The following is a 27,848-nucleotide window of genomic DNA, read 5'->3' as shown; positions in this document are numbered from 1 at the left end:
CGCATAAAAGGCCTAACTTTTTGTTCATTTTTTATTATAAATCATTAATCATTACTATTTATAATGGGCCACATATAACACGCGTACCTTAACTAACTTATTTCTTATAATGTAGTATTATATACACACTGGCCAAAAAAATACGAAACTTCATAAGACAAAAGAAATGCAAATAGATGCAAAGAAAACTGGCGTAAACTAATGATGTGTTGCCTGGTTGACTATAGACAGCACAGGCTGTTCGACTGCAGTAATCTGAAGACAGAATGGGAAAAACGCGTGACCTATCAGATTTTGAAAAAGGTCTTATCGTGGATAGCAGTTTAGCAGGAGCCACAATTAAAGAAACGAAAGACAACTGGTTTCTCAAAAACATCCGTCTCAAAGATTTTTAATGACTGGAAAGCAAGCGGTTCTTCCATGCCGCTCATATCACGAGCTGGAATATGCAGGGAATTAAATAAATTCAATTCCCTGCGCATGGTATGGATTGAAATTGTAATATTGTGGTATTCAGCAGCCTGCCTATTCGGAAGGTACTTGTTTCAAAGAAAAACAGAAAACTCCGCTTGAAGTGATGGCGGTCTGAGCGAACACAGAAAAAAATGGAAGTCATGGGGTCAGACGAATCACGATACACTTTGTTTCGCACTGATAGTAGGCAGAGAACCTGACGAAGCGACCAACCCTATTTGACTTGTTAAGAGAACCCAAGCATCTGGAGGTGGCATCATGGTATGGGGAACGTTTTGTAGACACGGCTCAGTCCGTTGATGCTGGTGGAAGGCCGAATGTCATCCAGGGGAATATCTTCATTTTGCATCAGATTGCAGTAACATTGCTGTTGTTATTTTGTTTTTAGGAGCATTAGCAACTAAGGCCATATTACTCCGTGGATATGTGGTGGTAATTCCATGACGTTTCCACATCCTCCGTATTTGGTGGTCACGGGTTCGAACCCCGGTCTAATCAAGAAGCGTGTGTTACGCACTGCTGCCCCTGTCCACCTGGCTACGGAGGCGCCCAGTAACATTGCAGGGTGCAGCAACTCTGCAATGTTACTCTTCTATCCCGTAGGTGATGGCCACTTTATGGATGACAATGCAACTGCGCATCGTGACAGAATCGTGCAAGAAGGGTTTGGGGTACATGACATCGATTTCCACCATCTTTCCTGGCCCTATAGAATCCATGTCGCCCCGCACACTTACTTTTATTCGAAACAAAGGCGGCCCGATTCGATACTAAATAAAGGTTCGTGTGTGTGTGTGTAAATACACTGAGTGATCATTGAATTATGACCACCTAGCCAATACTTCGTAGGACCTCCTTTTGTCCTCAGTACAGCAGCTATCCGACATGGCATTGATTCAACAAGCTGTCGGAAGTGTTCGGGAGGTAGGGCCAACCAAGCTGTGTGTAATGCGGCTAGCAATGCAGGTATCGAGGTGATTAGTGTATCCAGACGCCTGATACGCCTTTCCATAGTGTCCCACAAGTGCTCTACGTCATTGATGTCGGGTGAGTTAGGAGGTCAATCGATATCTGAAGTCACAACTGTGTTCCTCAAACCATAGTCAGCAAGCAGTTGACGAAAGCGGAGACCAGTGATATGTTATTCCACATTCACCAAGGTCCAAGTTCCTGCCAGTGAAACATGCCCCACACCATACAACCGCCTCCACCGGCCTGCACTTTTGATACCATGCAACAATTGTAATCCTTTAAAGAATTTTAAAAAAAAAAAGTATATTAACTTTCCTCATCAGTTTATGTTACAATCAACCCTCATAATTATTACAATTAACCCCCAGGATAGGAACGGTGAATTTTTTTTTGTGAAAATTTTTACAAAATATCTTACAACAGTAGGATAAACATTAGTTTTATCTTACAGCTGTAAGGTAAAGCCTACAATCACAAAAGAAAACTCTTTCTTGTATGTAAAGTTCGTTTTCCATCATTTCATTAAATAACTTCATTACAGAAATAGATGCAAAAAATGTTAAAACTGACCACAGTCTCCTTAACAATATGTACAGGATGATGCGAAACCCCCACTTTATTGTGAGACCAAAATGTACAAAAACAAAGACTTTTCATACCCTTCAGAGCGAAACAGTAATTTACTGCTAAACTAACCTTTCGTGCGATTCTCCTGGAGTACTTTCCGAACAAGATCACCAGGAGGCAGCGGCCGCGCCCTTCGTCTGCTAGAGCGTCGGTTGAATTCTTGCATCCACTCACCGGTGGCTGCCTTGAAATGCCTAGAAATAAAACGATAATTGTAAGTGTAAGGTTATTCTAATTATGATAATTACTAGTCATACTTCTAATTCATGCATGGTTAATTCATTCTATTCACGAAAGCGGGAGAGTGAATAATCTCAATAATTCATTACACTGTGAATACAAAGAAAGCATTATAGGCTTAATACAAAAAACAATGACTTTGTTTTTCGTACTTTCGAGATCGCAATTCAGGAACTGCGGGAATTCACATATATTCTTTTCTAAAATTTTCGTATTAGCATCTGAATTCCAAAGGTTATCTTCCAAGTTCTGTCATAAAGTTAAAAGGTAACTTTTTATTTCTAATTTAAAATTTTAATGCCGGGCTACACCAAGTTAAGTTCCTACTTCAAGGTCGTTGAGAAGCACCCATAAAGGACTTCCTTAATAATAAATACACGATAATGTGAACCCCCCCCCCCCCCACTTCTTTACTGTGAGAGCATAATATAAAGACTTTTCATACCTTAAGAGCGAAACAGTAATTTACTGCTAAACTAACCATTCGTGCGATTCTCCTGGAGTACTTTCCGAACAAGATCACCAGGAGGCAGGGAGAAGGTTCCTTGCCTCAACTATACTGTCAGAAACAACACCGAAAATGTTAAAGAAAATGGAAGAACATTCCTAATAAGATTGTTACGCAGAAATTGTCTTAGAAGAACAAAAAAGAAACTGAATCCCATTGTATTAGAATTTCTGGAAAAAAACAAGTAAGAATTAGTCAAAACCGAAGATGATAATAACAGAGGCATGCCAGAGCTGCAAAAATCAGGTAAAAAATATGTTATTCTGTATAAACTGCAAAATGGAATATTGTCTCGAATGTGCTTCAATATCATATAAAATATTTAAGAAAACGAAGCAAGATAAAAATGAATGGATTTGCACTGAATGTACCGTAATAGAAATAAACGGAACCAGTAAAAAATCAGAAGAAAAACGAAAAGAAGCGCTCTCTAAGATTACTGATGATTTCTTGGATAAAAAGTTTCTTTTGAGTAATTAGAGGTAGAAATCTTTGCACCCAAAATCAACGTGCAAGACGCCAGTGGTATAGACTGCATTTAGTTAACAAGATATTTTCAGAGCAGAAATCTTCAATAAATCCGAAGTAACACAAATCATCAAGACTCGAAATCCCATATAAATAAGTTACAAAAAAAAAAAAATATAGATAAGGCCATTATCAACCAGGACCTTAACAGCAACTTAAGAAGATATTACCAACTCAGCAAGAACTCAATGATCGCTGGAAAAGGAAAACAACGCAACAAAAAACTCAATGAACAAGTTACAAAATGTATAATTTGATGAGTAGTCAACGGAGCAATCATGCTTTAAATTGCAATGTGTACGGAATGGAAATTAAACCGCAAGAGATGGACAAAAAAAAAAAAAAAAAAGTTTAAATTATTATGTTAGAGTTACCTGTAATTTAATACATTAACCCGTATTTGTGTCTGTAAATTGCGTGTGTTCTCTGGTCGATTTGCCTGTTTTGCTAGACGAAAAACCCCCAGTTTCTGAGGGGGAAAACCTTGCTATCTACGCTGAGACCGACTAACTCGGCCACGGAGTGAAAAAAGCCCACTAAAGTTGCTCGCGTCATCGATGGGATTCGAATCCGGGCCTTTTCCACCCGGTGTGGGGAGGACGGTGACAATACCACTGTGCTACCGGCTTTTTTTTTAGTTGTTGGCGCATCGGCTTCTGTGGCCATAATGCATCTCCCAAGGTTTTTGCACTACTCTGATCCAAGCCCGAGGCGTGATTCGAACTCGCGACCTTTGGGTTGCCAGGCAGGCACTTTACCCACCCGGCTAGCCCGGTCGGCGTACTACCCGCGCAGACGCAAGTTGGCACATTTAATAGCAGTCTATCAGAACGTAGTAGCACCATGAATGAAAATACCGATGTAAATAACATGGTGAATAAACAACTTCTGTCACCAGATGATGTTCCATGGGATACAATTTCAAATAATAGTAATAATTCTAAATGGACCCTTCATGCAGATACTCTCTGCAAATGTCATGATGAAGCACCCATGCTAATCAGCAGCAAAACACCAGGCTTTCCAGGGGCGAGATAATTTTTTCTTTTCCCAAATTTTATAACCGTCGTGTCCCAATGATAAATTGGTTGTTTCTCGGGCCAGGAGCACTAAAAATGCTGTAATTCAAACTGATATCTAGTTGCCAAAAATATTGTCAACTGCCGCACTGTCCATGCAGGACAACTTAAAGCCAGAAATCCAGAATGAGTCAATAAGTAAATCTGTCGCAGATAAGTTGCAAAACAATTTCTTACCTGTGTTAATTGATAAACTGACGTCTACTCTTAATGATCTGTATGGTAATATGCAAATTAAAACTGGATGTTGCAAATCATAAGTCTTCCAAACAAAATGAACCAGTTAACATAATCAACTCAATTCACCGTCCAATTAGCAGAGCTAGATATTTTGACTTGTCACAATCTCGTTGAATTAGAATGACGCTCAAATACTCAGGGAGTCAATCGCCTATCAGATGAACTACAATTCTCTAATTTAGCAATCTGCGAAATCCCAGTCATGAATTCATGTCATGCCGCTGAACGGACGTGCGATTCATAAGCCGCGGCCCACCAAATTAACAACCTTCCTCCAAAATTCACCTCAGTGTTACTATCTGTGCTGCCATCTGAAAGTACTTTGTCAAGCAACACCTTTACCTTCATGGAAAAAAATCCACACAACAACCTGATTCTGAAAAATCCAGGTAGCCATCGCGCACCTGTCCTAAAAAACGCCACTACCCGCTGTTTTGCCTCCTCGATAGACAACTAATCAGAACCCTCATTCCTGCAAGCCACCTTCTCAAATTAATATTCATCCTGATAATATCAAGGAAAATGTTCAGATTAGATTTATTTATAAATCTGAAAATTTATTTCCCGACTTGGGCCACTGACAACAGCTCAGGATATTGAGGTGGCAATGAATCAAGAAATGCATACCAAAGTATCGGCAAATTTACTCAAGAAAATGTTTAATTACTCCTCCTTCAAAGGAGGAGTAATTCAATTCCAATCACTTTCTTGCCCCAGCTACTGCTTAAAATTGTGCTGATGTGACACTTCATAACCCCGCTTTTCAATCACTACCAATTCAGAGTATAACTTCCACTGGCCTTAATCTGTCGAGGTATCCAAAATCATCAACAGACATATCAGCACTTATAAAAATTCCCTTTAAACCCACCCTCACTTTTCTACCAAAATGACTGAAGCCTCCAAAATAAGCTTGAACACCCCGAACAGCTCCTTTTGTCCAACAACTTAGACTCAATTTTCCTATCAGAAACTTGAACCTAACCAAGAGTCAATAGCCTGTGCTCCTATCGCTGTATTTTCATCGTTCTTCACATCAAGATCTCATTCTAGAGTTTCAGCTTCGTCAAAGATTCCAACCTGAAATTTGTGCACATCACATCTAGCTACTCCTTATTTTATGAAGTAGTACTCGTTGACTGTGAAATTTAATGCCTGTTTAATCGATTTAGCGGCAATCTACATTCCCCAGTTCCAGATATTGTAACAATGATGCTACCCGGATGGATAATGAGTAAGTTACACCCCTCTGCTACTCACTTTCACTGCGGCGATTTTAATCTTCCACCGCATCTCAGCCTTCTCCTTCGATGGCTAATGAACAATGCGATTTCAATTATAAATCAGAATAAATATAAGGGAAAAAAAAAATATATATATATATATATACTCTACTTTAATTTTTGGGGCATAAAATCTAACTCGATGGGATGTTGAGATAAAGCAAATTTCTTCTTGTTCTTAAAGTATTTAAAAAAAAAAAATATATATATATATTTTTTTTATTTATTATTATTTTTTTTTAATGGAATCGCCCTATAATCATGTCTTATCACTGTGATCTATTGTAGCAGCAGTGGCACTAAACAACGCTTAAACTAATTATGCAAACTTTCTCCCCGTTTCCTAGAGAATCTTAATGGATCTTAAAACCACACAAGAATACCACAACTCGATGAGAAAACAGCTGTGACTGATGTAGGGATGAAGGAAGATAATTTATCGCTTCAACGCCAGCGCCAGATCGCTTGATCTAACTAGGTTTAGAATACGAACAACATAGCACAACAACCACTACTAATTTAAAGATGCTTGCATAGGAAGAGAAAGATGTTTAAAGGGGGGAGGGAGGAGGGGGAGAGGAAGAGAGAGAGCGCACTTAGTTGAAAATTTAATATCCATACTAACCACATAATTACTATTCCTAGTACAGAAACAATACAAGGCAGAAAGAAGCAGTCCTTTCAGATTTATAATTTAAAAAGCTGCACCTTAATCTTAATCTTATTAAAAAGTTAACCATAAATTCCGTAGAGCAACAAATTATTCAAGCGACTACCAAAGTGACTAACTACTATTAATATGGTTAAGGGATTCAAGAAAAAGAACAAGAAATAACTTGTTGGCCAAATTGGATGATTATTTTGAGAGCCTCTGTACAGTTTCCATTTATTGCTGCATCAAACACGAAGGCAGATGTAGCAGGAAAAAAAAAGTTGATGTTAAAAAATAAGTAAAAATATATATAGGGTATTTCAAAAATGATGATCAATAATTTAAGGGTGAAAAGTACAAACTAATAAGCAAAAAAGTCCAAGTGAACATCGGGCCGCAAATGAACCATTTTCGAAATAATGCATATTTTCTGTTAAGATCCGCCACTGACTATGGGAGCACTAGTTCAGCATAAAGCTGTGAATCCTTTGCTAGGCTGGTTTTATTAAACATAAATAATACATTTTTAATTTTTGGTTTCAACACCAAAGGATTTTACGGATGTTACATGTTACAGGATGTTACAAAAGGTGTTCAAAATGCTGTCCTTGCATCCGTACGCAGCTTTATAGTCTTCTCTGCATTGAGTTGCGAATCCTCTCAGGCATTCCTGGGTCATTTCTGATTTGCTGAAAGGCTCCAACCCGACCCTGCAATCCCTCAACTGTGTTAATGTCAGAAGTGTACACCAAGCTTTTTACATGACCCCAGATACAAAAATCCATAGGATTTAAGTATTCTTCGTTGCGTAACCTCTTTCCATGTTGACTATCCTTTGACAAGTAGTAGTATGCCTGTTACATCTCAGAGCATTCAGAGAGGGGAAGAGAGAGAGAACGAGCATAACCTAACCTAAACAAACAAGGTGGATCCCAACTAGAAATGTGCAATATCTCGAAAACGATTCACTGAAGGACCCATGTTTACTAGGCTTTTTTGAATATTGTACAGTTCATCTTTAAATTAATGACCATCACTTTTGAAACACTCTGTGTGTGTGTACAGTAGAACACCTGGATAAGAAGTTTTCAGAGAGTGGGGGATTTAGAACTTCTTACAAGGGAAAATGACCTAAGGGTATGAATTAAATACACAAATAAAATTGAAAAGATACACATACATAAATAAGTTAAAGATAATTTTTAAGTACTAAAAATGTTCCCAGCCACACTGCAGTCCAGAATAAAATTCAAATCACTTGTCCACCCCAGATTTTGGGGAGAACAAAAGTTTTATCAAAATAATTCAAGATGACAATTACAAACAACTTTTTATGGCAGCCATTATGCAGGAATTAACGTTAATATTACAAGTAGATATCATGAGAATTGAAACAGTTATTTCAACTCAACCCCTGAATTGTCAGTTTTCAAAAAAGCACCATTCCACTCACCCAAATTTTAAATTTCTAATATACATATTCTTGAACAAGGGGATATCCAAGAAACGCTAAAAATAGATATAATCCACGGAGCTAAAAACTCAGCTACACCCAAGCCACGTCAGGGGGATCCCGCATATACACATGTCTATTATCTTGTGTAGGACGGCACCTGAACGTCAGTTCATCTCCGCCTTGGTCATGTTTAGCAATACGAAGTTGAAATTACACACCAAGAAATAAGTGAACATGCACTACTTCTCCACAAAGTCTCCAATTTTATTGATGCACTTGTCCCAATGATGGATCAGTTTATCAATACCAGTACCGAAGAAGTCCGTGCCCATATGCAGTAACCATCATCAGGGGAGTTCATCAGGCGGCGCGCCTGATGAACTCCCCTGATGAGGGTTACAAAATAAACATGAGTAGATGTAATCATTTACAGGGGACCCTAATATCATAATTTGGTTACCTTACTTTTCGGAAACCCCTCCTATTAAGATTGCCCGTAAATGATTACATATACTTGCGTGTGTTCTCTGGTCGATTTCCCTGTTTTGCTGGACGAAAAAAAACAAGTTTCTGGGGGGGGGGGGGGGAGAACCTTGTTATCTACGATTGAGACCGACTAACTCAGCCATGGAGTGAAAAAAGCCTAGGGAGGATCCCATATTCCATTTTTTCCCCCCATTTATTTGTACATACAATTATTGCATTTATATACAACACTTACAAAAAATATATATAATTTTATATACATTAACATTCTCGTTATCATATATAAAATACTATATTATATATGACCTCCTGGTGCATTGCATACGTGTATCCCAGAATCATGGATGGCTCCTAGGCCCATCTCCACCTAGTTCATCTGTATACAGACGTAAAACCTTTACGAAGTTGGCCTAAAAACATGTGCGCGGTATTATACCACTGCCAATACAAGGCAGCTGCTACTTGGTGCCTTTCTCTTGGCCAAGGTTTACATTAACAGTTTGTGACGAATGCACAAGTCTCCCATCCACCACCAAGACTAAGATTGTCACCTGCATTTGTGGCTCACAACAACAGGCTTGCACTCACCGACAGATTCCTCCACATAAACCGTGTGGACGCCGGCTTTGACAGCCTAATAAGTAACAAGGAATCAATTTCAAAAAATTAAATTATGACTGTGTTCTCAATCAGGTCAATACCGGGGCATTTCTTACCATTGAGCTTTGCCACGGCAGAGCCCAAATCCAGGAATGAAAAGGGTTCAATGTCTGATGGTCCTTCATATTTTTCATTATCATGACATATTTGCATTTGTTCAGGTGAATCTAGATTCGATATATGTTGTTGTTATTTGGTTTTTAGGACCATTAGCAACTAAGGCCATATTGCTCCGGGGATATGCAGTGGTCATTCCCTGACCTTTCCGCATCCTCCGTATTTGGTGGCTCACGGGCTCGAACCCCGGTCTAATCAAGAAGCATGTGCTACGCACTGCTGCTCCTGCCCACCTGGCTACGGAGGCGCCATTCGATATATCTTTGGGGAATAAATTGTTAATTATGGAATCCACCGTAGACATCCAGTCTTGTGTCTCTTGGCCATCTACTTTAACTGTGTTATAAACATCTCCGCAAGCCATTTTGTTCCTTAATATCCGGTAAAGCAAGCCTCACGGTTCTTTATTTCCTATATCCGTTACAAAATTTTTCCAACAACTTACTTTTGAGTTGGAAATTGCCTTTTGATAGTTTTTCATTAGAGTACTATAAGCTTCCCTGAAGGTCCGAACATCCTCGGCAGAAAGATGCCTATGTCGCTGGAATTCTTTTCTAAGATTTTAGTGAAGAGCATATTCCACTAGGAAATGCACTCAATGGAGAAGTGCCAAAGAAGATGGGATAGGCAATTATATCTGGTTCCTGATGGTTCAGTGCTGTCAGGCCTGTTTAGCCGTTAGAGGGGATCATACGCCGTATTGATGTAATGTGATCATATTTTCGAGCACCTTCTATAGACTTCTGTAATGCGACCTTTTTGGCAATTCTTATACAACCCCTATAAATGTCCCTTATACATATCTGAAGTTTTTCGCTGTCTCCTCATTTCATCGTTTATTCTATGGTACTCCACCGAATCAAATTTTGTCCCGCTTCATCGCAAGCTCCACGGGTGCACCACGCTTTCTACGTGTTCTCTTAATTTCGTCGAGTGATGTAGTGTAATTATTCACAATAAGCGTTCAACTTCAATTTGTCTGGGGCAATAAACTATGGTAAGAATGGATAAAACAGATCACGTACGCTTTAAGCTCCTAATTGTTTAGCTTTTTTTTTTTTTTTTTTGAATGGAATTAAAACACGCTAAGAATTACACACTAATACAGCCAGCAGGAATAAACAGAACTTATTCCACGTTTTTATCATGTGGGAGACGTACTTGGTGCAATATTAGTTTTTAAAAGTAACGCAAGAAGACAAGATCCTTAACCCAGGGGGTTCATATCTGGTGAGTATGGGCTTGGAGCACACCCAGGGTCTCTCTCTCTCTCTCTCTCTCTCTCTCTCTCTCTCAGGTTAATTCAGAAATTTTTTTGGCTGGTGCAGCATAAGCCTCAGGCTTCCTTGCGCCATATGGCTAATAATAATAATAAAGGGTTCAGCAATTAAATTAAATTCTATGGATTATGAGCACGTGCACATTTTTAGTATCAGGGATATGTGGATCAGATTCAAGTAGTTGCAGACAATTTAACAGTACTTGAAAAGAAACAATTTGCAAGCATATATTAAAGCATAATGAAACAAAATGAAGTTATGTATTAAGCGTCAAAGCAACTGAGGCTACGAGGCGTCATTATATTGTGTCTGTAAATTGCGTTTTTCTGCCGATTTGTTTGTTTCTGGACGAAAATAGTCGAGATTAAGAACGAAGAAAAAAACTATGCTGCGCCCTTCTGAGGCCGACTAATTCAGCCACGTTGTGAAAAAAAAAAAAAGTCTTTTCCGCCCAAATTGTGGAGGAGACTGGTAATTATATCCACTGTGCTCCACAATGGATTCAATTACTGTTCTTTTTACATCCTGCAGAAAAGAACGTGGATTTGGATTCCTCCTCGACAGAAGGCACATTTATGGACTTTTTCGTATTAGATGATCTTTAAAAACTTCCAGGAGTATAATCCATGAAACACTCGTTAAGTGGAAATTACCATGCAACTGTGACTACTAAATGCAGTTACAAGAAAAATTTCCCGATGCATCCAATGTGGTAGCCGTAAACTTTCATTCCATAAATACTGTGTTGGAGAAATTGGAAAATGCTTTACTCGTTGAAGGTGTACAGAAACAAAATTCGAATAGAGTCGCTAAATGACGATATTGCATTAAACCTTTTATAATTCTTTAATTTTTTTTTCAGATGGCATACAGCATGGAAATGTTTAATTTTATGACAGTTATTTTTATTTTTTTATTAACCTTTATAGGGCCTCGCGGTTAGCAAGGTGTTTATAATTACTTTCCTCTCAATACCGGATGAAAAGGGCAAGAGTTCGAATCCCGTAAATAGCGTGGGGAATTTTTATTGGCTCTTTGCACAAAAGAAACTCGGATTTTTTGTCCAAAAGTCAGACAGAAGAATACATGCAATTACAGACACAATATACTGACGACACACAGACTTGGTTTGCTTTGGCGTTTAAGACACCACATTACAAATAGAATTAATTTAATAATTAGCTAATATCTGATATTCATCACACAACATCAACAAATTTAATACACTGCCCAACCAAAATATTAGAGAGAATCGGATAACCCGACATGTGAACTGAATCTACATTGAATAGCTCATTGTTTAATAATTTATGCAAAAGAAATTAGCATGTACAGGTTAGGTGCTAAGCTCATCAACCCATTTTAACATATCTTCCACGGCTCTCTCTGGGCGAAAAAGATTATACGTGATTGCGGATCGATTTTTATGGTTCGTATCGAACTCTTTTTTTTTTAAAAATTCAAGTTTTCCTTCGTAAAGAAGTCTCTCTTTCTCTCTCCATACTATTAAAGTATCATCATCACTGAATCTGTATAATCAATATGACATGCATAGCACCTGAATGTTATCCTATATGAATCATGATATTGTTCACGCTTAACGGATACTAAAGTACCAATTATTTCTAGTTAGCATCATCTCAATTAGACATAATAAAGCTGTATTTAAAAAAAACAAAAAAAAAAAAACATTATCAATTGAACGAAATAAGTCAGGCATGAGTGTATGACCCACAGATACTACACACAATGAAATGACAGTCTTCGCAGAGAAAATGATTTACCGTCCAAGATCACGAACTTCTACTGCTTCAATGCAAATACATTTCGGAATAGGCGGGCCACAAGAACAAAGCCGTATCGCATCCCTCAATCGATCGTTAACCTGGTATCATCAGATATATAAGACGCCTATGCTTCTTTGCAGAACAAGAGAAAGCCTGGAGCCTCAACCCACATCTCCCAGCTTTCCATATAAAACCGGTCCGATCGGGCAGTGAGTAGAGGGGAGAAAGGAAAGGAAAAGAAGGTGCCAGGAACACTGATTCGCAACGGAGGAAGAGAATTAGGAGGTGAATGACTCCCTACACTGAGCATAAAAACGCATGCGCGTTAATCTAGACACAATATATATACTTCTTTTAATATACTTCATTAATAGTTTACAACACGATTCTGATTCAGGCTCTTTCATCGGTTGACAATTCAATTGTCATAATCAGTATTTCAAATTTGAAGTACTGATTAAGTGATTAAATGCAGACATTGCAGGGATAGCGGAGATATAGTGTCACTCGGACATGTGCGATGCTGAATTTGAATATAGGGAGTACAATGTATACAGGAAGAATTGATAGGACAGGCCAGGAGGGTTGGAGGGTTATGCTCTTAGTTAAGAAGCATATTAAATCTAAGGCAGTGCATCCAGTTTACATGGACGATGAGTGCAATGTTGAGTCAATTTGGGGTGATATAAGCACCGGAAAAACAAAACTGAGAGAAGGAACAGGCCTAAAGACTGATGAGTAAAAAAATCTGTTACAGGTCTAAAGACTGATGAGTAAAAAAGAGCTATAGAGAGAAATTGCGGACCAGCAAATCAGAATGTCTCATAATGGGGGATTTTAACTTTCCAGATGATGACTGGAATTTGTGAGTTGGTCACTCAAAACCTAGCAAGACTTATGTATATTTCTTGGATGATTGTTTTCTAAAGCACCATGTCAGAGAGACAACAAGAGGAAGAAATACACTTGGTCTCGTTATCAGCAGTAATTCTTCATGCATTAATGCATTAAGAATCTGAAAGTAAAAGGCTCACTGGGTGGGAGCTAGCACAGTGTACTAATGTGGAATTTAATTAGACAAGGGTAACGGAAAAGGTTTTCGCAAGGATGAACTACTGTGGTAAATTCTTAAATACCACTCTGTGGTAAGTTTTAAATTCTATGTATTTGGACCAACTGATGATGTTACAAACAGCAAATTCTAAGTAGAAAGCATTCAGGGAAGTAATCATAGAAGCTACTAGGCTTTTCATACCAACGAAGAAATACTGGTCAAGACTTAGATCTAAATGGATCTAAGCCTTGACCAGTATTGACGTATTGAGACATGTGGCAGAGAAGAAAAGTGCATGGGATGTATATAAATTATCAGATGATGCACTGCCACATGTCTCAATGCGTCAATTGAGACATGTGACTTTCCTAACAAAAAAAGTTAGGAAAGCTAAGGCAGATTATGAGAAGTCTGTAAAGAATAAAAAGAACATCGACAAAGACTTCTATGCTTATATTAACAGCAGCAGGAAGATGCTGAATCGCATTAAGCCACTTGAGGTCAATGGGTTAACCGTCGACAGCCCTACTCAGGTTGCTTACAAATTGAACAGGTACAGTTTTTGCATCTGCATTCAAACATGATAAATTCTTTAGGGGAGGGGGTTCAAAAGTTCAAAGGGGAGCTTAATGATTTAATTTTCATTAATTTCATTAATAATAAATGAAAGAAAAGTTGAAGAGAAATTGTTGACTTTCTAGCAACTAAATAATAGGAGGGGGTATTGCAAATTATGTTGTGGCCACCCCAATCGTTTAAAAATCCAGTAGAGCTTTTATGGGATCATTTAGACCGCCGAGTCCGTGAAGTACATGCAGCCATAAGATTGATTAACCCTTGTGGACAAGATGGAAAAGGTTACCTACCTGATTGACATAGCGGTGCCCAACACTAGCAATGTCCACAAAACCCATGAGTAAAAAATTAGGAAGTACACGAACCTGAGACATGGAGTGAATGAGATGTGACAAGAAGTAACAACCATCCCGATCATCGTGTCAACCACAGGTATGGTGCCAAAGACCCTACACAGCAGCCTAGCAGCAATAGGTCTCACAGAGAACACATACAAAGAACTCCAGAAAGTAGTAATCTTGAACACCTGTAGGATAGTCAGAGAGTTCCTCGGCAGTAACACCAGATATAACAACAACCACCCTGTATACTTGGTAGCAATACCCTTCACAAGGTGGAACCCCCAATCAGGGAGAAATAATATAATAATATACAAGTAACGATCATCCTGATCATCGTGTCAACCACCGGTATGGTGCCAAAGACCCTACATAAACAGCCTGGCTACAATAGGTCTCCCAGAGAACACATACAAGGAACTCCAGAAAGTCGCAATCCTGAATCTGTAGGATAGTAGGACGTTCCTCGACCACAGTAAACCAAACATAACATCAACTAACCTGTGTACTCGGTAGCAATACCCGTTGCGAGGTAGAACCCCCCAATCAGGAAAAAAGAATATACAGTACGAGCAATAATAATAATAATAATATTGGTTACATTCCAACCGCGTTTTACAAGCTCTTGTAGCGTCGCCCTAAAAGATAAAACCAATTTGCTACACAAGCAGACGCATTATAGCCTGCTATAAGCATACTCCCAAATAATTGTTAGTTGGATGGGGCAGGATTATAACGAAATTATTAATGCAATTATGATTTTATTCCTTGAAGTTAATGTGAATTTCCAGGAATGAAATCAAGCGATTAATTGACCAGATATCAGAAAAGATATTTGCCCAGAGAAACCTAATACCTGATGCGTAGCAAGTTCGGTTTCTTAGTAATAATAAAATATATTATTATTATTATTATTATTATTATTATTATCATTAAAATCAGTTTATTACCACAAGAAACCTTGGGTCACCCCGGGACAGCATTGTGCCAGAAGGGTGTGAATATTTATAGACTAAGGTGAGAGGAACACATGTACAATATACAAGAGCACATGCAAACATTTACAGGATTAAACATACAATTGCGTGGATACAAAAACAAAGTCTTTGTCATATATATAGGAAAGTAAAAAAAAGAGCTCCCCCGATGGTATTCTCCACCTTGTCGCGGTGAGGGGGGGGGGGGCTTGCGTGTCCCGATGACCCGGAGAGCTAAGTCGGCGGTAGCTTAGCTACTGGTAGGGCCTCCCAAGCCGGACAGGTCAAAAGGTAAGGGGCCAGACTAAGAGAGATACCCCGGCCCTCCAGGTTGGGGGTTGCTGCAACGGGCTAGCTCCTCGTTCAGTGTAAAAAATACACAAATGCTAAAAGACTTACAAGTGAAAATGAAAATGGACTGCACTTTCGGTAACGACTCGGCAAACGGAAAAGGACTACGATTTTGGGATGCTGGAATATTCAAGGCCTTTCAACTAAAAGAAACTTTCTTTCTGATGAACTGCACAAGTTCAAGTTAGACATCGTCGTGTTATCAGAGACAAAAAAAAGGAATGTGGAGAGGAAATAATGGGAGAATACTACCATTTTTGGAGTGGAGTTGATAAGAGTGAAAGAGCAAGAGCAGGAGTTTCTATTGCTGTTAAAAAGAAATTGAGACACAACATCAAAAACTGGCAATTTATTAATGAAAGAATGATCTCATTGGAACTGAAAATATACGGGAGAGAAATATGTATTTTGGGAATATATGCCCCGACTAATGACACCGCCGATACCTTGAAGGATGAATTTTGGGAGGATCTGAGAGAACTAATAGAAAAAATTCCTAAGAACAAAGAGATATTTCTAATGGGAGATTTCAATGCAAGAGTAGGAACTGAACAAAATAGCAAAGTTATTGGAAGATTTGGAGAGAAAGAGAGGAATGACAATGGAGATAGACTTTGCAATCTTTGTGAACAGTTCGACTTCAGAATAAACAACACATTTTTCCAACACAAGGATATCCATAAATATACTTGGTCACAGGAGACAAGACAAATTAGATCAGTTATAGATTACATTATTTCAAAACATTCAGGGACATATGTATTGAAAGGTATCAGAGTTTATAGAGGAGCTGAATGCGGATCTGACCATTTTCTTGTTAAAACAACACTGAGGTGAAACTGGATTAAGAAAATATGTGTGGACAACTAACAATGCAGGGAAGGAGAAATGCTACAAGTGGATCAATTTAACATTTACCTACTCCAGGACGACAGCATTAGAAACAACTTCACCCAAAGACTGGATGCTGCAATTAACATAGAGATAAAAGGTAATACTGAAGAAATCTACGAATATTTAAAAAATACTGTTAAAAAAATAGCTCATGAAATCCTAGGCAAAAAGAAGAGCCAAGGACCAAAAAAGATCTGGATTACAGAGAAAGTAAGAGCTGCTGTAGAGGAAAAGAAACTTGCATATCAGAAATGGCTGGGTGATAGGAATGATGCATATAGGAACATTTATGTTGAAAAAAAGAAAATAGCCAATCGGTTGGTAGTAGAAGCGAAAAATGAAGAATGGGAAAGGAAATGCGCAACTATTAATAGCAAATTGGGCTTCAAGCAATCAGCGGAATCGTGGAAGGTCCTTAAAGACTTGAGAAAACAGAATAAACACAATGCTGGTTTGCAATTATACCTTTGAAAGACTGGACGGAGTACTATGAAGGACTTTTAAAAGAAGACCGGGAAGAGTTCAAGACGATGGAGGATTTTGGTGTTGAAGACTCGGGCTTAAAAGTTTCTGTTAAGGAAGTGGAACTCCTGATAAAGGAAGGAAGGAAGGAATGGCAAATCACCTGGACCTGGAGGAGTTTACATGGAACTTCTGAAATATGGAGGAAGAGGAGAGGCTGTTCTGATACAAAAACTGTTAAATAGTATACTAAGAGGAGAAGAAATACCGAAAGAAATGATAACAGGATATATTACATCAATTTATAAGAAGGGCGATCCGAAAAGCTGTTCAAATTACAGAGGAATATGCGTCCTGAACCCGCTGTTAAAGATCCTTGGAAAAATGGATCAGAAACCATTTAGAAGCCCGAATCAAGGTATCAGAAGAACAAAGTGGTTTTTCAGCTGGGAGGTCATGTATAGATCATATCTCAACAGTACGACAGATCCTTGAAAAATGCCAATCAAAAGGGAAAAAAATCTTTATGATTTTCATTGACCTTGAAAAGGCATATGACAGTGTTCCAAGAAAACTCTTATGGGAAGCACTGAAAGAGGCAAATATTGATGGACAACTGATTAACATTATTAAGGCAATTTACAGGAATAATAGATGCAGAATTAAAGTGGGATCAGCTTTGTCACCTGAATTCCACACTTCAAAAGGCTTATTACAAGGTTGTTGCATGTCACCAACACTTCAAAATTTATATTGACATCTGCCTAAGATCCTGGTCAAAAAAATGTAATAAAATGGGATTGCCGATTAATAAGAACACCTATATTCACAATTTACTTTTTACAGATGATCAGGTGGTGATAGCACAAGACTCAGAAGATGCAAAGTATGCATGTCGTCAATTGTTTGAGGAATATAAACAATGGGGTCTAAAAATCAATTTTAGCAAGACTGAAATGTTATCTTCAGGGCCAGGACACGTTCTAATATTGCGGGTTTTAAAATCAAACAAGTCGATACATTCAAATATTTGGGATCAATCTTACAAAGTGATGGATCATCCCAAGTAGAGATCAATAAGAGAATTACAGACGGCAGAAAGGCTATCGGCATGTTAAACTCTGTTCTGTGGAGCAAAAATATCCTAAATAAAACAAAGAAACTTATATTTCAAACGATTGTACAAAGTCTTCTATTGTATGGAGCGGAAACCTGGGCATTGAATAGGCGAGCGGAAAACAAATTGCTCTCCACAGAAATGGATTTTTGGAGACGCTCAGCAAGAACTTCTAGAAGAGACAGAAAACGGAATGAACACATAAGGGAAAAAATGGAAGTGAGAAAGACTATTATTGACATCAAAGAAAAGCGTCTAACATGGTATGGACATGTAAAACGGATGCAAGAAAACAGATATCCAAAGGCTATCCTGGAATGGATACCTCCTGGAAGAAGGAGAAGAGAAGGACCTAGGAGGACATGGATGGATGGAGTACGGGAGTGCATGACAGTCCGAGGCTTAACCGACCAAGACACCTTGAACCGCACTTTATGGCGGGAAAAAATTCCTAACAAGAAATAACTTGTAGGCTGAGGAAACCCATTGTAAATGGAAACACTCCTCTTGAAGAAGAAAAAAAAACAGAGAGAGAGACAAGAGAAACCAGTCATGTCCAGGAGCAGGTGAACATTATAGATTCGTTATCAGGTAGCAGTTCTTAAGGGTTTCGTTCCTGCAGAGCTTGTCTTCACAGAACCTATCAAGGTGTATCCCAAATTTATTGAGGAGCCGAAGACAATTTGGCTGGAAACATGTCACCCAGGGAATCAATGCTTGACAGCGTGAGATGCAGAGGGAGGCAGGAGACGGGGTGCTCCCTTCTTGCCTTCTTCAGGCCAGAGATTAATGTGGATACCAATGGATCATCAGTCATAAGCCGTGCACGCGTGAGGATATTTATACATACATGGGTGTATCATAACATGGTGAGACCCACTTCAGGGATGGATTTAGGACATAAGTATAATAAATTATAAAAAAAAAAAAAAAAAAAAAAAAAAGTCATGTAAATGTAGGTCTGATTTTGTCTGATTTCCAAGTTACAACCAGTTTGGTGTTCGAGCAACTATTTGCTTACGTTTACAGGAAATGCTCTAAATGACCACCGTGCGTCTGAATACAGCCCTACAAACGTCTCATCCTAAACCTTCTAGAACACACGCTGAAAATTATTTTTGGTGCCTGTCCGATTTGCTGATGGGTTTACCACCATCTGAAACTCGTTTTCAAAATGAACAAGTTTCCGCATGCCGTTCATGTATTTTCTGAAAAGTCTTCTTATTTGGTACGTGGCGATTAGGGACGTTTTCTGTATGCAGACGTCTTGACTCGGTTGCATTGCATCTAGCAGGTCCATACATGAGCTGCATGTCTGCCATCTCTCGATTTGAATAAGCCTCCATTATCACAGCAAATGCATAGTATCAAAATGTTAATAACAAGCTCCAAATAGTGTCAGTAGAACTAACTGAAATCACTCAAACACTAAAGAATCTTGTTTACATAACTATCAGTATTCAACTGTTTAAAAGCAATGCTCAGTAAGAGATACTGAGCATTGCTTTTAAACAGTTGAATGGATCCAGCTATGTTAACTCAATTTGTGGAAAGAATTGCTGGAACACAAAAATGGCTGTAACTCGGAAACAAGGCGAAATCACATCTATGTTTATATTAACATTTTTTAAAATAGTTTTAGATCTTAAATCCATCCCTGAAGTGGGTTCCACATGTTATGACACACTGTGAGGCGCTTCCGTAGCCAGGTGGGAAGGAGCAGCAGTGCGTAGCACACGCTTCTTGATTAAACCGGGGTTCGAGCCCGTCACCACCAAATACGGAAAGGTCAGGGAATGACCACCGCATATTCACGGAGCAATATGGCCTTAGTTGCTAATGCTCCTAAAAAAAAAACCAAACAAGAAACAAGATGACACACTGTGTGTGTGTGTGTGTGTGTGTGTGTGTGTGTGTGTGTGTGTGTGTGTGTGTGTGTGTGTGTGTGTGTGTGTGTGTGTGTGTGTGTGTAAATATAGATTTAATCTATTATGAAATAATGGAAAGGTAGTAAAAGGAACATTGGAAAATGTATATCAGATCAGATTAACGCCATCGTATTACTGAATGAGCACTTACACTGTACGTATACACTCTTATAGTTGTAATTATATATATATATCTGTTTCACCAATACTTGAAACAGATAAATTTGTAAACTGTGAATAAATTCGAGAGAGAGAGAAAATTCAGAAAACAGAAGACATTAAGCTGGTATTCCAACAAGCACTTAGCATATATTAAAATTTTTTAAAAATGCTAAAAAATTTAATGTAGCTCAACGTAGACTAAATAATGTTCGATAAGCTGCAATGATAGGAAACGTAGGGTTCTAAACATTTATTTTAAGGCTATTTTTTGATGTGGGATTTGTTTGATTTATTTCATGTGGGACATATAATTACCATCGGGTGTAAAGGGAAGATTTTTACTTCCGTAAAGATCACTACAGTGGTCTCAGACAGTTTTTAAATTCTGTACAGTGGGACCAACTGATGATGTTACCAACAGAAAATTCTAAGTGGGAAGCATTCAATGAATTAATCGTGGAAGCTACTACGCTTTTCACATCGATTAAGAAATATTGTTCAAGGTATAGGCCTACATGGTTGTCAAATGAACTAATGAGACTCGTAGTAGAGAAGAAATATACATGGGATAGATATAAATTATCAGGCAACACAGAAGCCTATGGCAGATATAAGCTAGTCTGTAATCAAGACACAAAGGAGAATAGGATAGCGAAGGCAGATTAAGAGAAATCTTTGGGAAAGGATGCAAAGAAAAACAGCAAGGACTTCTTTACTTATATAAACTCTAAAAGGAAGAGGATGAATCAGATTGGTCCACTTGATATAGATGATTCGACTGTTGACGATCTTGCTCAGATAGCTAACAAACCGAATGGGTATTTTGCATCTACATTCACACATGAGGAGTTATTAAGGGAGAAAAATGTCAGAAGTTTATCAAACTGTAACAGGATGCTTAATGATTTTGTAATAACTGAGAGCAAAGTGGAGAAGAAATTGTTGAAGTTAAACATAAGAAAGGCTCCTGGGGTGGATGGGATCTATCCAGTTATATTAAAGGAGGCGGCAAAGGAACTAAGCAAATCTTTAGCCATAATTATGAGAGCATCCTTAGACTCAGGGGAAGTCCGCAAGGACTGGAGATGTGCAAACATATCCCCAATTCACAAAGGGGGGATCGAAGGGTGACACGAGTAATTACAGAACAGTTAGTTTAACTTCTGTTCAGTGGAAAATAAGAGTCACTGGTTAAAGATGCATTGCAGGATCATCTAGACAAGACTGTAGCAATTATTCCGACACAGCATGGGTTTGTTAAGGAAAAGCCTTGTCTCACAAATTTGACTGGATACTATGATGTGGTTAGAAAGGAACTGGATGCAAAAAATAATTTTGATATCATATACTTGGATTTCAAGAATGCTTTTGACACTGTTGCGCATGGAAGTACATGTTGGGCCCACTGTTGTTTTGAATATTTATCAATGATATTGATGAAAGTATATCAGGCTTAGTGTCGAAGTTTGCAGATAATACAAAGGTTGGCAGTGTTGTTAATGACAGTAATGGCAGTATGCTACTGCAACAGGATCTAGAAAATTTGGGCAGATGGGCTAAGAAGTGGCAACTGAAGTTTAACATTGACAAATGAAAAGTACTGCATATGGGTAGAAGTAACCCCAGAGGAACGTACCAACTGTGTACTACACTTAGGGTGGTAGAAAATGAAAAAGACCTGGGAGTAATTGTGCAGTCAGATATGAAGTTTTCTGAGCAATGCAGACAGGCTGCCAGAGCAGGTCATGGGGTTTTTGTCAACGATATACAGGAATTTTGCTAGCAGGGAAAAGGAGGTGATTATCCCTTTGTATAAGGCAATGATCAGGCCACGACTTGAGTACTGCGTACAGGTCTGGAAGCCTCATTTTAGAAAGGGTGTAGATTTGCTTGAGCGTGTACAGAGAAGGGCATCTAGTTGGTGAGGGGAACGAAGGGATCCTCTTACCAAGATAGGCTTAAGTTCTGCAAATTGCAGCGGCTGTAGACAAGGTACCTGCGAGGTGATCTGATTGAGGTGTATAAGGCTTTGAATGGGTTGGCCAAGCCGAATTCCGATGGGATTCTTCCGCTTGCTCAGATTACGAACCTAAGGAGCATAAATTTAAATTGAGGAATGACTGCTGTGGAATAAATGTGCCGAAATTTGCGTTTAGCCAGCGGGTGGTTAATCGCTGGAACAAACGTCCATCTGTCGTTGTGGAAGTTGATAGCTTAAATAAATTCAAGGAGGAATTGGACAAACCTTTAGAGGGAATGGTGTGATTTTTTTTTTTTTTTTTGGCTGATGCTACATAAGCTCATACGCTTGATTTCTTGCATCACCTGCCTCTATTAGACTATGTATATAAAGTGCTTAGCATCATAATACACAGCCATTTCTGAATAAACAGAAAATTTTTAAGGTGGCATCGTTTTAGGTTATATCTCATATTGTGAATACCTTCACAACGAGTTGCCATGATATTGCACTACTTCGAATAAGTAACGCTTCACCTAAGGAGAAGACTAGTGTTACTTATTCTCAGATAGGTACCACCACCCAGACAGCACTGTTTCAGGGCTATTTGGCCCTTCGTCAGTGAGTGGGTAGGTACCCAAGTGATGCAATGATGGCAAAAACAGTTATGAAGTATAACTCCACAATATGAGAGATGCCTGATGGTGTATGATGTATTTAGACTAAGGCGCATTTAGGGCTAGAGCCTCAAGCTGCGAACAAATTTAGACTATGTATATAAAGTGCTTAGCATCATAATACTCAGCCATTTCTGAATAAACAGAAAATTTTTAAGGTGGCATCGTTTTAGGTTATCATTGCATCACTTGGGTACCTACCCACTCACTGACGAAGGGCCAAATAGCCCTGAAACAGTGCTGTCTGGGTGGTGGTACCTATCTGAGAATAAGTAACACTAGTCTTCTCCTTAGGTGAAGCGTTACTTATTCGAAGTAGTGCAATATCATGGCAACTCGTTGTGAAGGTATTCACAATATGAGATATAACCTAAAACGATGCCACCTTAAAAATTTTCTGTTTATTCAGAAATGGCTGTGTATTATGATGCTAAGCACTTTATATACATAGTCTAAATTTGTTCGCAGCTTGAGGCTCTAGCCCTAAATGCGCCTTACTCTGCCTCTATTATTATTACTACTATTAGTCGTCTGAACCAGTTTTATTATATTCGGATAAAATTTCGTGACAAATTTGGACTCATATTATTACCATTGAGATTTTATGATTTTCAAATTTAAATTTTCAGTGATTAAATGCTTTTCGCTTAATGGGTTAGTTATAACCTCTTTTCGATTTAATTTAAACCTGTCATCATGATACTTTTGAAAGGAAAGTAAAACAATTTTACTTGAAATTAAAGTAAACCTATTTTATTGGTTAATAAAAAAAAATAAAAAAAAGTTTGCATGCTATGTTCGCGGTTCAGTACACATTCGTTTGGCAGTTCGTGTCGCCTCTCCGCGCGCTCTAATCAATATATAATGATTATGCTTTTATTTTTACTTATTTTTAAAATGAGATGTTTACGCTCGTTTCAGAAGTACACCGATGATGTCTTCAGGCTAAACCAAAGACGGGAAACAACTTTCTCATTGGGAAAAAAAAAAAAAAAAAGTTGATCAAGCAAAATTTTAAATTTAGAAATCGTAAAAATCTAAAAGTAATACTTATATTTAATGTGATGGAATTCATAAATTAAGCCCTAACTATGAACAACAACAAAAAAAAAAAAGACTCAGATGACACTTAGCCTAACCCTAAAAATTAGACCCTGGTGTCTTTTCATTTGAAACACCCTCTATAGAGATAGAAATTTAAAGAAAATAACCATGAAATTATGTTTACTTATGCCCCATCTCTTCACAACAAACGTGAGTTTTAACGAACAAATTAATAAGGTGCAGACCCGCCTTTGGCCCCAGTGACAACATCGTAGGTTAAACACACCTGTAACTTTATAAAATAAAGTTACAAGGGTAACGTAAGTCAAAGAATGGTGTCATCTGCGATAAGTACTGTAACTAAAATAACTTACATGCAGTTGCGTCATTGTGATTTGCAAGCGCACTACACATGTTTTACGTGTGGCACTACCTATCAGAAAATGTGTTCCGTTTTCATTTTTTTTAATCTGATCACCTTAGCTTAAGCAACTGGTTGTAAACATGTTTACTTCTGCACACATAGTGTTGGCGGAAAATCTACTTCACCCAGTGAACCAATTTCAATTTAAAAACTACAGCAAATTACATGCCGTAGAACAATTAAATTTCCAAATCCTTTTCTTCGACCATACTTATTTTATAAAGCACTATGCTTGTCTCAGTCATCTAAACAAAAAAAAAAAAAAAAAAAAAAAAAAATCAAATGAAAAAAAAATTGGAAGATCGCAGATATTTGTAGATGTCTGTAACAGTCTACTGTAGAAGACCATTACTGATGCAGCCGAGAAATAACTCGACCATCTCTCACTGACAAGAACCAGTTTAGAGAGTATTAGGTGATAATTTTCACTCATTCCTTATCCCTTCTCCTATTTCCTCCCAATTAAGATTCTACTTATTATTATACGCCCTTAGGTTTATAATAGGATCCTCTATGTGACCTCTCACCTATTCACTCCTAGAAAGGGTTTTGTTTCCAGGATTTGAATCCGCCCTGTGGCAAAAGGTCGCTTAAGAACATCAAAGGCTGAAAAATAATCTGCACGACTACAGGAAAAAACAGGTCTACCAGCCACACAAAAATAATGTGAAAAATGTTTTATCCTAACAATTTATGCATAAATGTGACAAAGTACAGCAATGTATACACGCATGCATTCTCTCTGCATTCTTTTGTTCTCTTTGTGTGTATGTGACACGTACGCACACATATAATTGTGTGTGCATATGTGATGAAGAAATGAATGGGAAATTTAATAATGAAAAACACCATTAATCAGAGCTTATCATGAAAGCATACGTTTCAGGATTATTTTTCTCTAGGAGCATTTTCCCTATAGGCATTTATTATTCAATATAGTAAATATCAGTTGCGAAATTCTGTTTCTGCTGAACAGCATAAAAACAATTCAAATAAAACAATCAACTCCATTCAGTAACTTTTTCATGCAATTTTTCCTTCATATGATCCCTCATCTGAATTCTAATTACATACGTTTTTAAGTAAATTTTCTGTCCTCGTTTTATGAGATTTTCCTACTCAGCTTGATAATCCCATTTAATCCTTTCTAAATAATCTTTCTTTTCTTCTCTCCAAACATATCTAGTATCTATTTCAAACGATGAAATCAAACTTCGCGTGCTTTCCAACGATGTTACTATTCCATCTGCTTCTTATTTGCAATAGCTTTCCAATATCCACCCCCACCTAATTTTTTTTTCGTCAATTTTTTTTTACCTCTTTTAAAAAATCTTTAAGGCCGTACCGTAAGAAGCAACTAGTCTCATACAAAACAATGATCTCCTGGTATGTAATGATCTATCTCACTTCTGAGCTTATTGCGATTGGATGATTATGAGTCCTTTATTGTTCCAGACGGGACTAACTCAAGTGATCTCACCTCAAACTGTAGGTAGCAACCACACAGACAGAGTTGTTCGCGAATCCCCTCTATCCGGTTCGAGTGACTTGGGATTGGAAGAGAGGTCGCAATTTTTTTTTTTAAATGCGCTTCAGGTGTTAAATTTTATTTTATTATATTATTTTTTTAACTTCGAATGAAACCGATTGATTTTTATAAAGTTATATCGTTGTTTCATATAACTTTATAAAAACAGATTAAATACTATTAAAAATAAAAATAGATTAAATCTATGTACAAATATCTATATAATCTATATAGATACATAGATTAAAATCTAATCATAAAAAGTTCTGGTAAAAAGTTCCAACAGTTAAACGAACATTTCATCTCGAAGATAACCAGAAGTCGATGGTTCGAGGTAGAGCATTAGGGCAGTGCAAGTTTTCGAGAAAGAAAGGAATACTTCTTTTCAACATACGGTTCTCAATAAAACGACTACCAGAATTAAACTACAAACGCCAAGAGATTTCTTGTGCTCAGGTCTCAAACCGTCCTCTTCCGCTGTACATCTGTTAGTAATACTTATTTCTGTTACTGATTTAAGTACCTTACTGCTCACTGTTTTAAAATAGACTTCACCAAGAGTTTAACTAAAATCACGTATATTTGTGAAATGAATTAGGATTTTTTTGGTATATTTTGTTCATTTTACCAATGTTTGTTACAATCGTCTTGGTTATTCATGATACAGTGATATACAAGTATGGTGAGGGCTAAAAATTGAATGAGTTAATGAATTTTTAGACATGGATTACACATAGCAAGATACACCTAACTAAACCTAACTTAGCCTCTGTACCCGCGCATACACACCACTCGAACTTCTATTCAGAACTGAGAGAGCAGATGTAGCAAGCTTATACACAGCCTGGCCCGGTGACTAGCCCACGAAAAGCAATTCAAAGCTATACTCTCTAAATGTAAACAATACTCAAATCTCGCCAATTTCTGTCAAAATCTCAAAAGATATAATTCATACTGAATCGTATGAGATGTGAAGCTTTGCTATGGAGACTGGGGCACTATGGCCCTAGATGCCGATGCGCCTAAAAAATCCCCAAACAAAGCTATGGTGATCAAACACAGTTTTCGCCACTTCAAGCTTCCATTATGGATAAGTTCCATTCCTACTAATGTTAGATGACACCTGGGTTGTGGCCTCCAACATACTAGAATGACGGATTAAAACCTTTGCACATGAGAATACAGTCAGGGATACTAACATTCCAATGAGCGTGACGGTACAAGCGGAGGATTTGGTTGTCGCAGAATGCCCAGACTTTGTGGAAATTCGATGCATTTGGGAATTGAATATCAGCTACATCAGCGTTTAAACTCCCAAGTGATAGCTAAGACTTGTCACTTGGGGCCTAATAACTTTTCTGACAGAATCTAAATTACCGGTTACCTCAACCACCACTCATCTTATTAGTTCTAATTACTCACTCTATGATTTTTTCCACAAGTTGGTAGTCGAGCATATGTCCACTTGGATATTCCTTGCCAGATTTTTAATCTGGAATCTTTTCTTTTTTAATCTCCTCTGGCAAAAAATCTCTTTACACACTCTGTCAAATTCATTTGTTTCCCCCAGCATTCTACAAATCACTCTGAACATTATGAATTACTTTGAAACCAGATTTTCTCTAATTGTTCCTGACAGAGAATTACTGTATTTTCCTTGGTGATGTGGCAACTACAACTTGCATCAACTTTCTAGTTTAACGGAAGTAGTTGATGGAAATGTTGTGGCTTTTGCTACGTACAAAAATATCAATAGCAGCCAATGTCCAGGAGATTAAGGACCATGTTTTTGATTTCGCAAAGGATAGTGAAAACAAATCAAATAACAAGGTAGAAATATGCCAAATATTTTGTAACAAGTAAAAATTAGTGTCCTGAATGCATATCTCCCGTCCCGCTTATTTCTATTTCGATAAAAAAAAAAAAAAAAACAGGCTTATAACAATTTATATTTCTACTGCTACTAC

At 37.9% G+C, this 27,848-nt stretch overlaps 1 protein-coding gene across 1 annotated transcript in view; it reads right to left on the bottom strand.

The window, feature by feature from the left end:
• LOC150091382 (uncharacterized) overlaps positions 1–27,848 on the bottom strand; it is a 576,879-nt gene that overhangs the window by 265,560 nt on the left and 283,471 nt on the right. Inside the window, exon 3 of the mRNA XM_090390158.1 lies at positions 2,143–2,267. Coding sequence (XP_090246284.1) covers positions 2,143–2,267 — 125 coding nt within the window. The remainder of the gene's footprint in view (positions 1–2,142; positions 2,268–27,848) is intronic.

The sequence above is a fragment of the Mastigoproctus giganteus genome, chromosome 1 (genome assembly GCF_048544385.1).
Source record: "Mastigoproctus giganteus isolate SK-2022 chromosome 1, ASM4854438v1, whole genome shotgun sequence".
NCBI lineage: Eukaryota > Metazoa > Arthropoda > Arachnida > Uropygi > Thelyphonidae > Mastigoproctus > Mastigoproctus giganteus.
The sequence above is the reverse complement of the archived record's forward strand: the minus strand, read 5'-3'. Positions and strand labels throughout refer to the sequence as shown.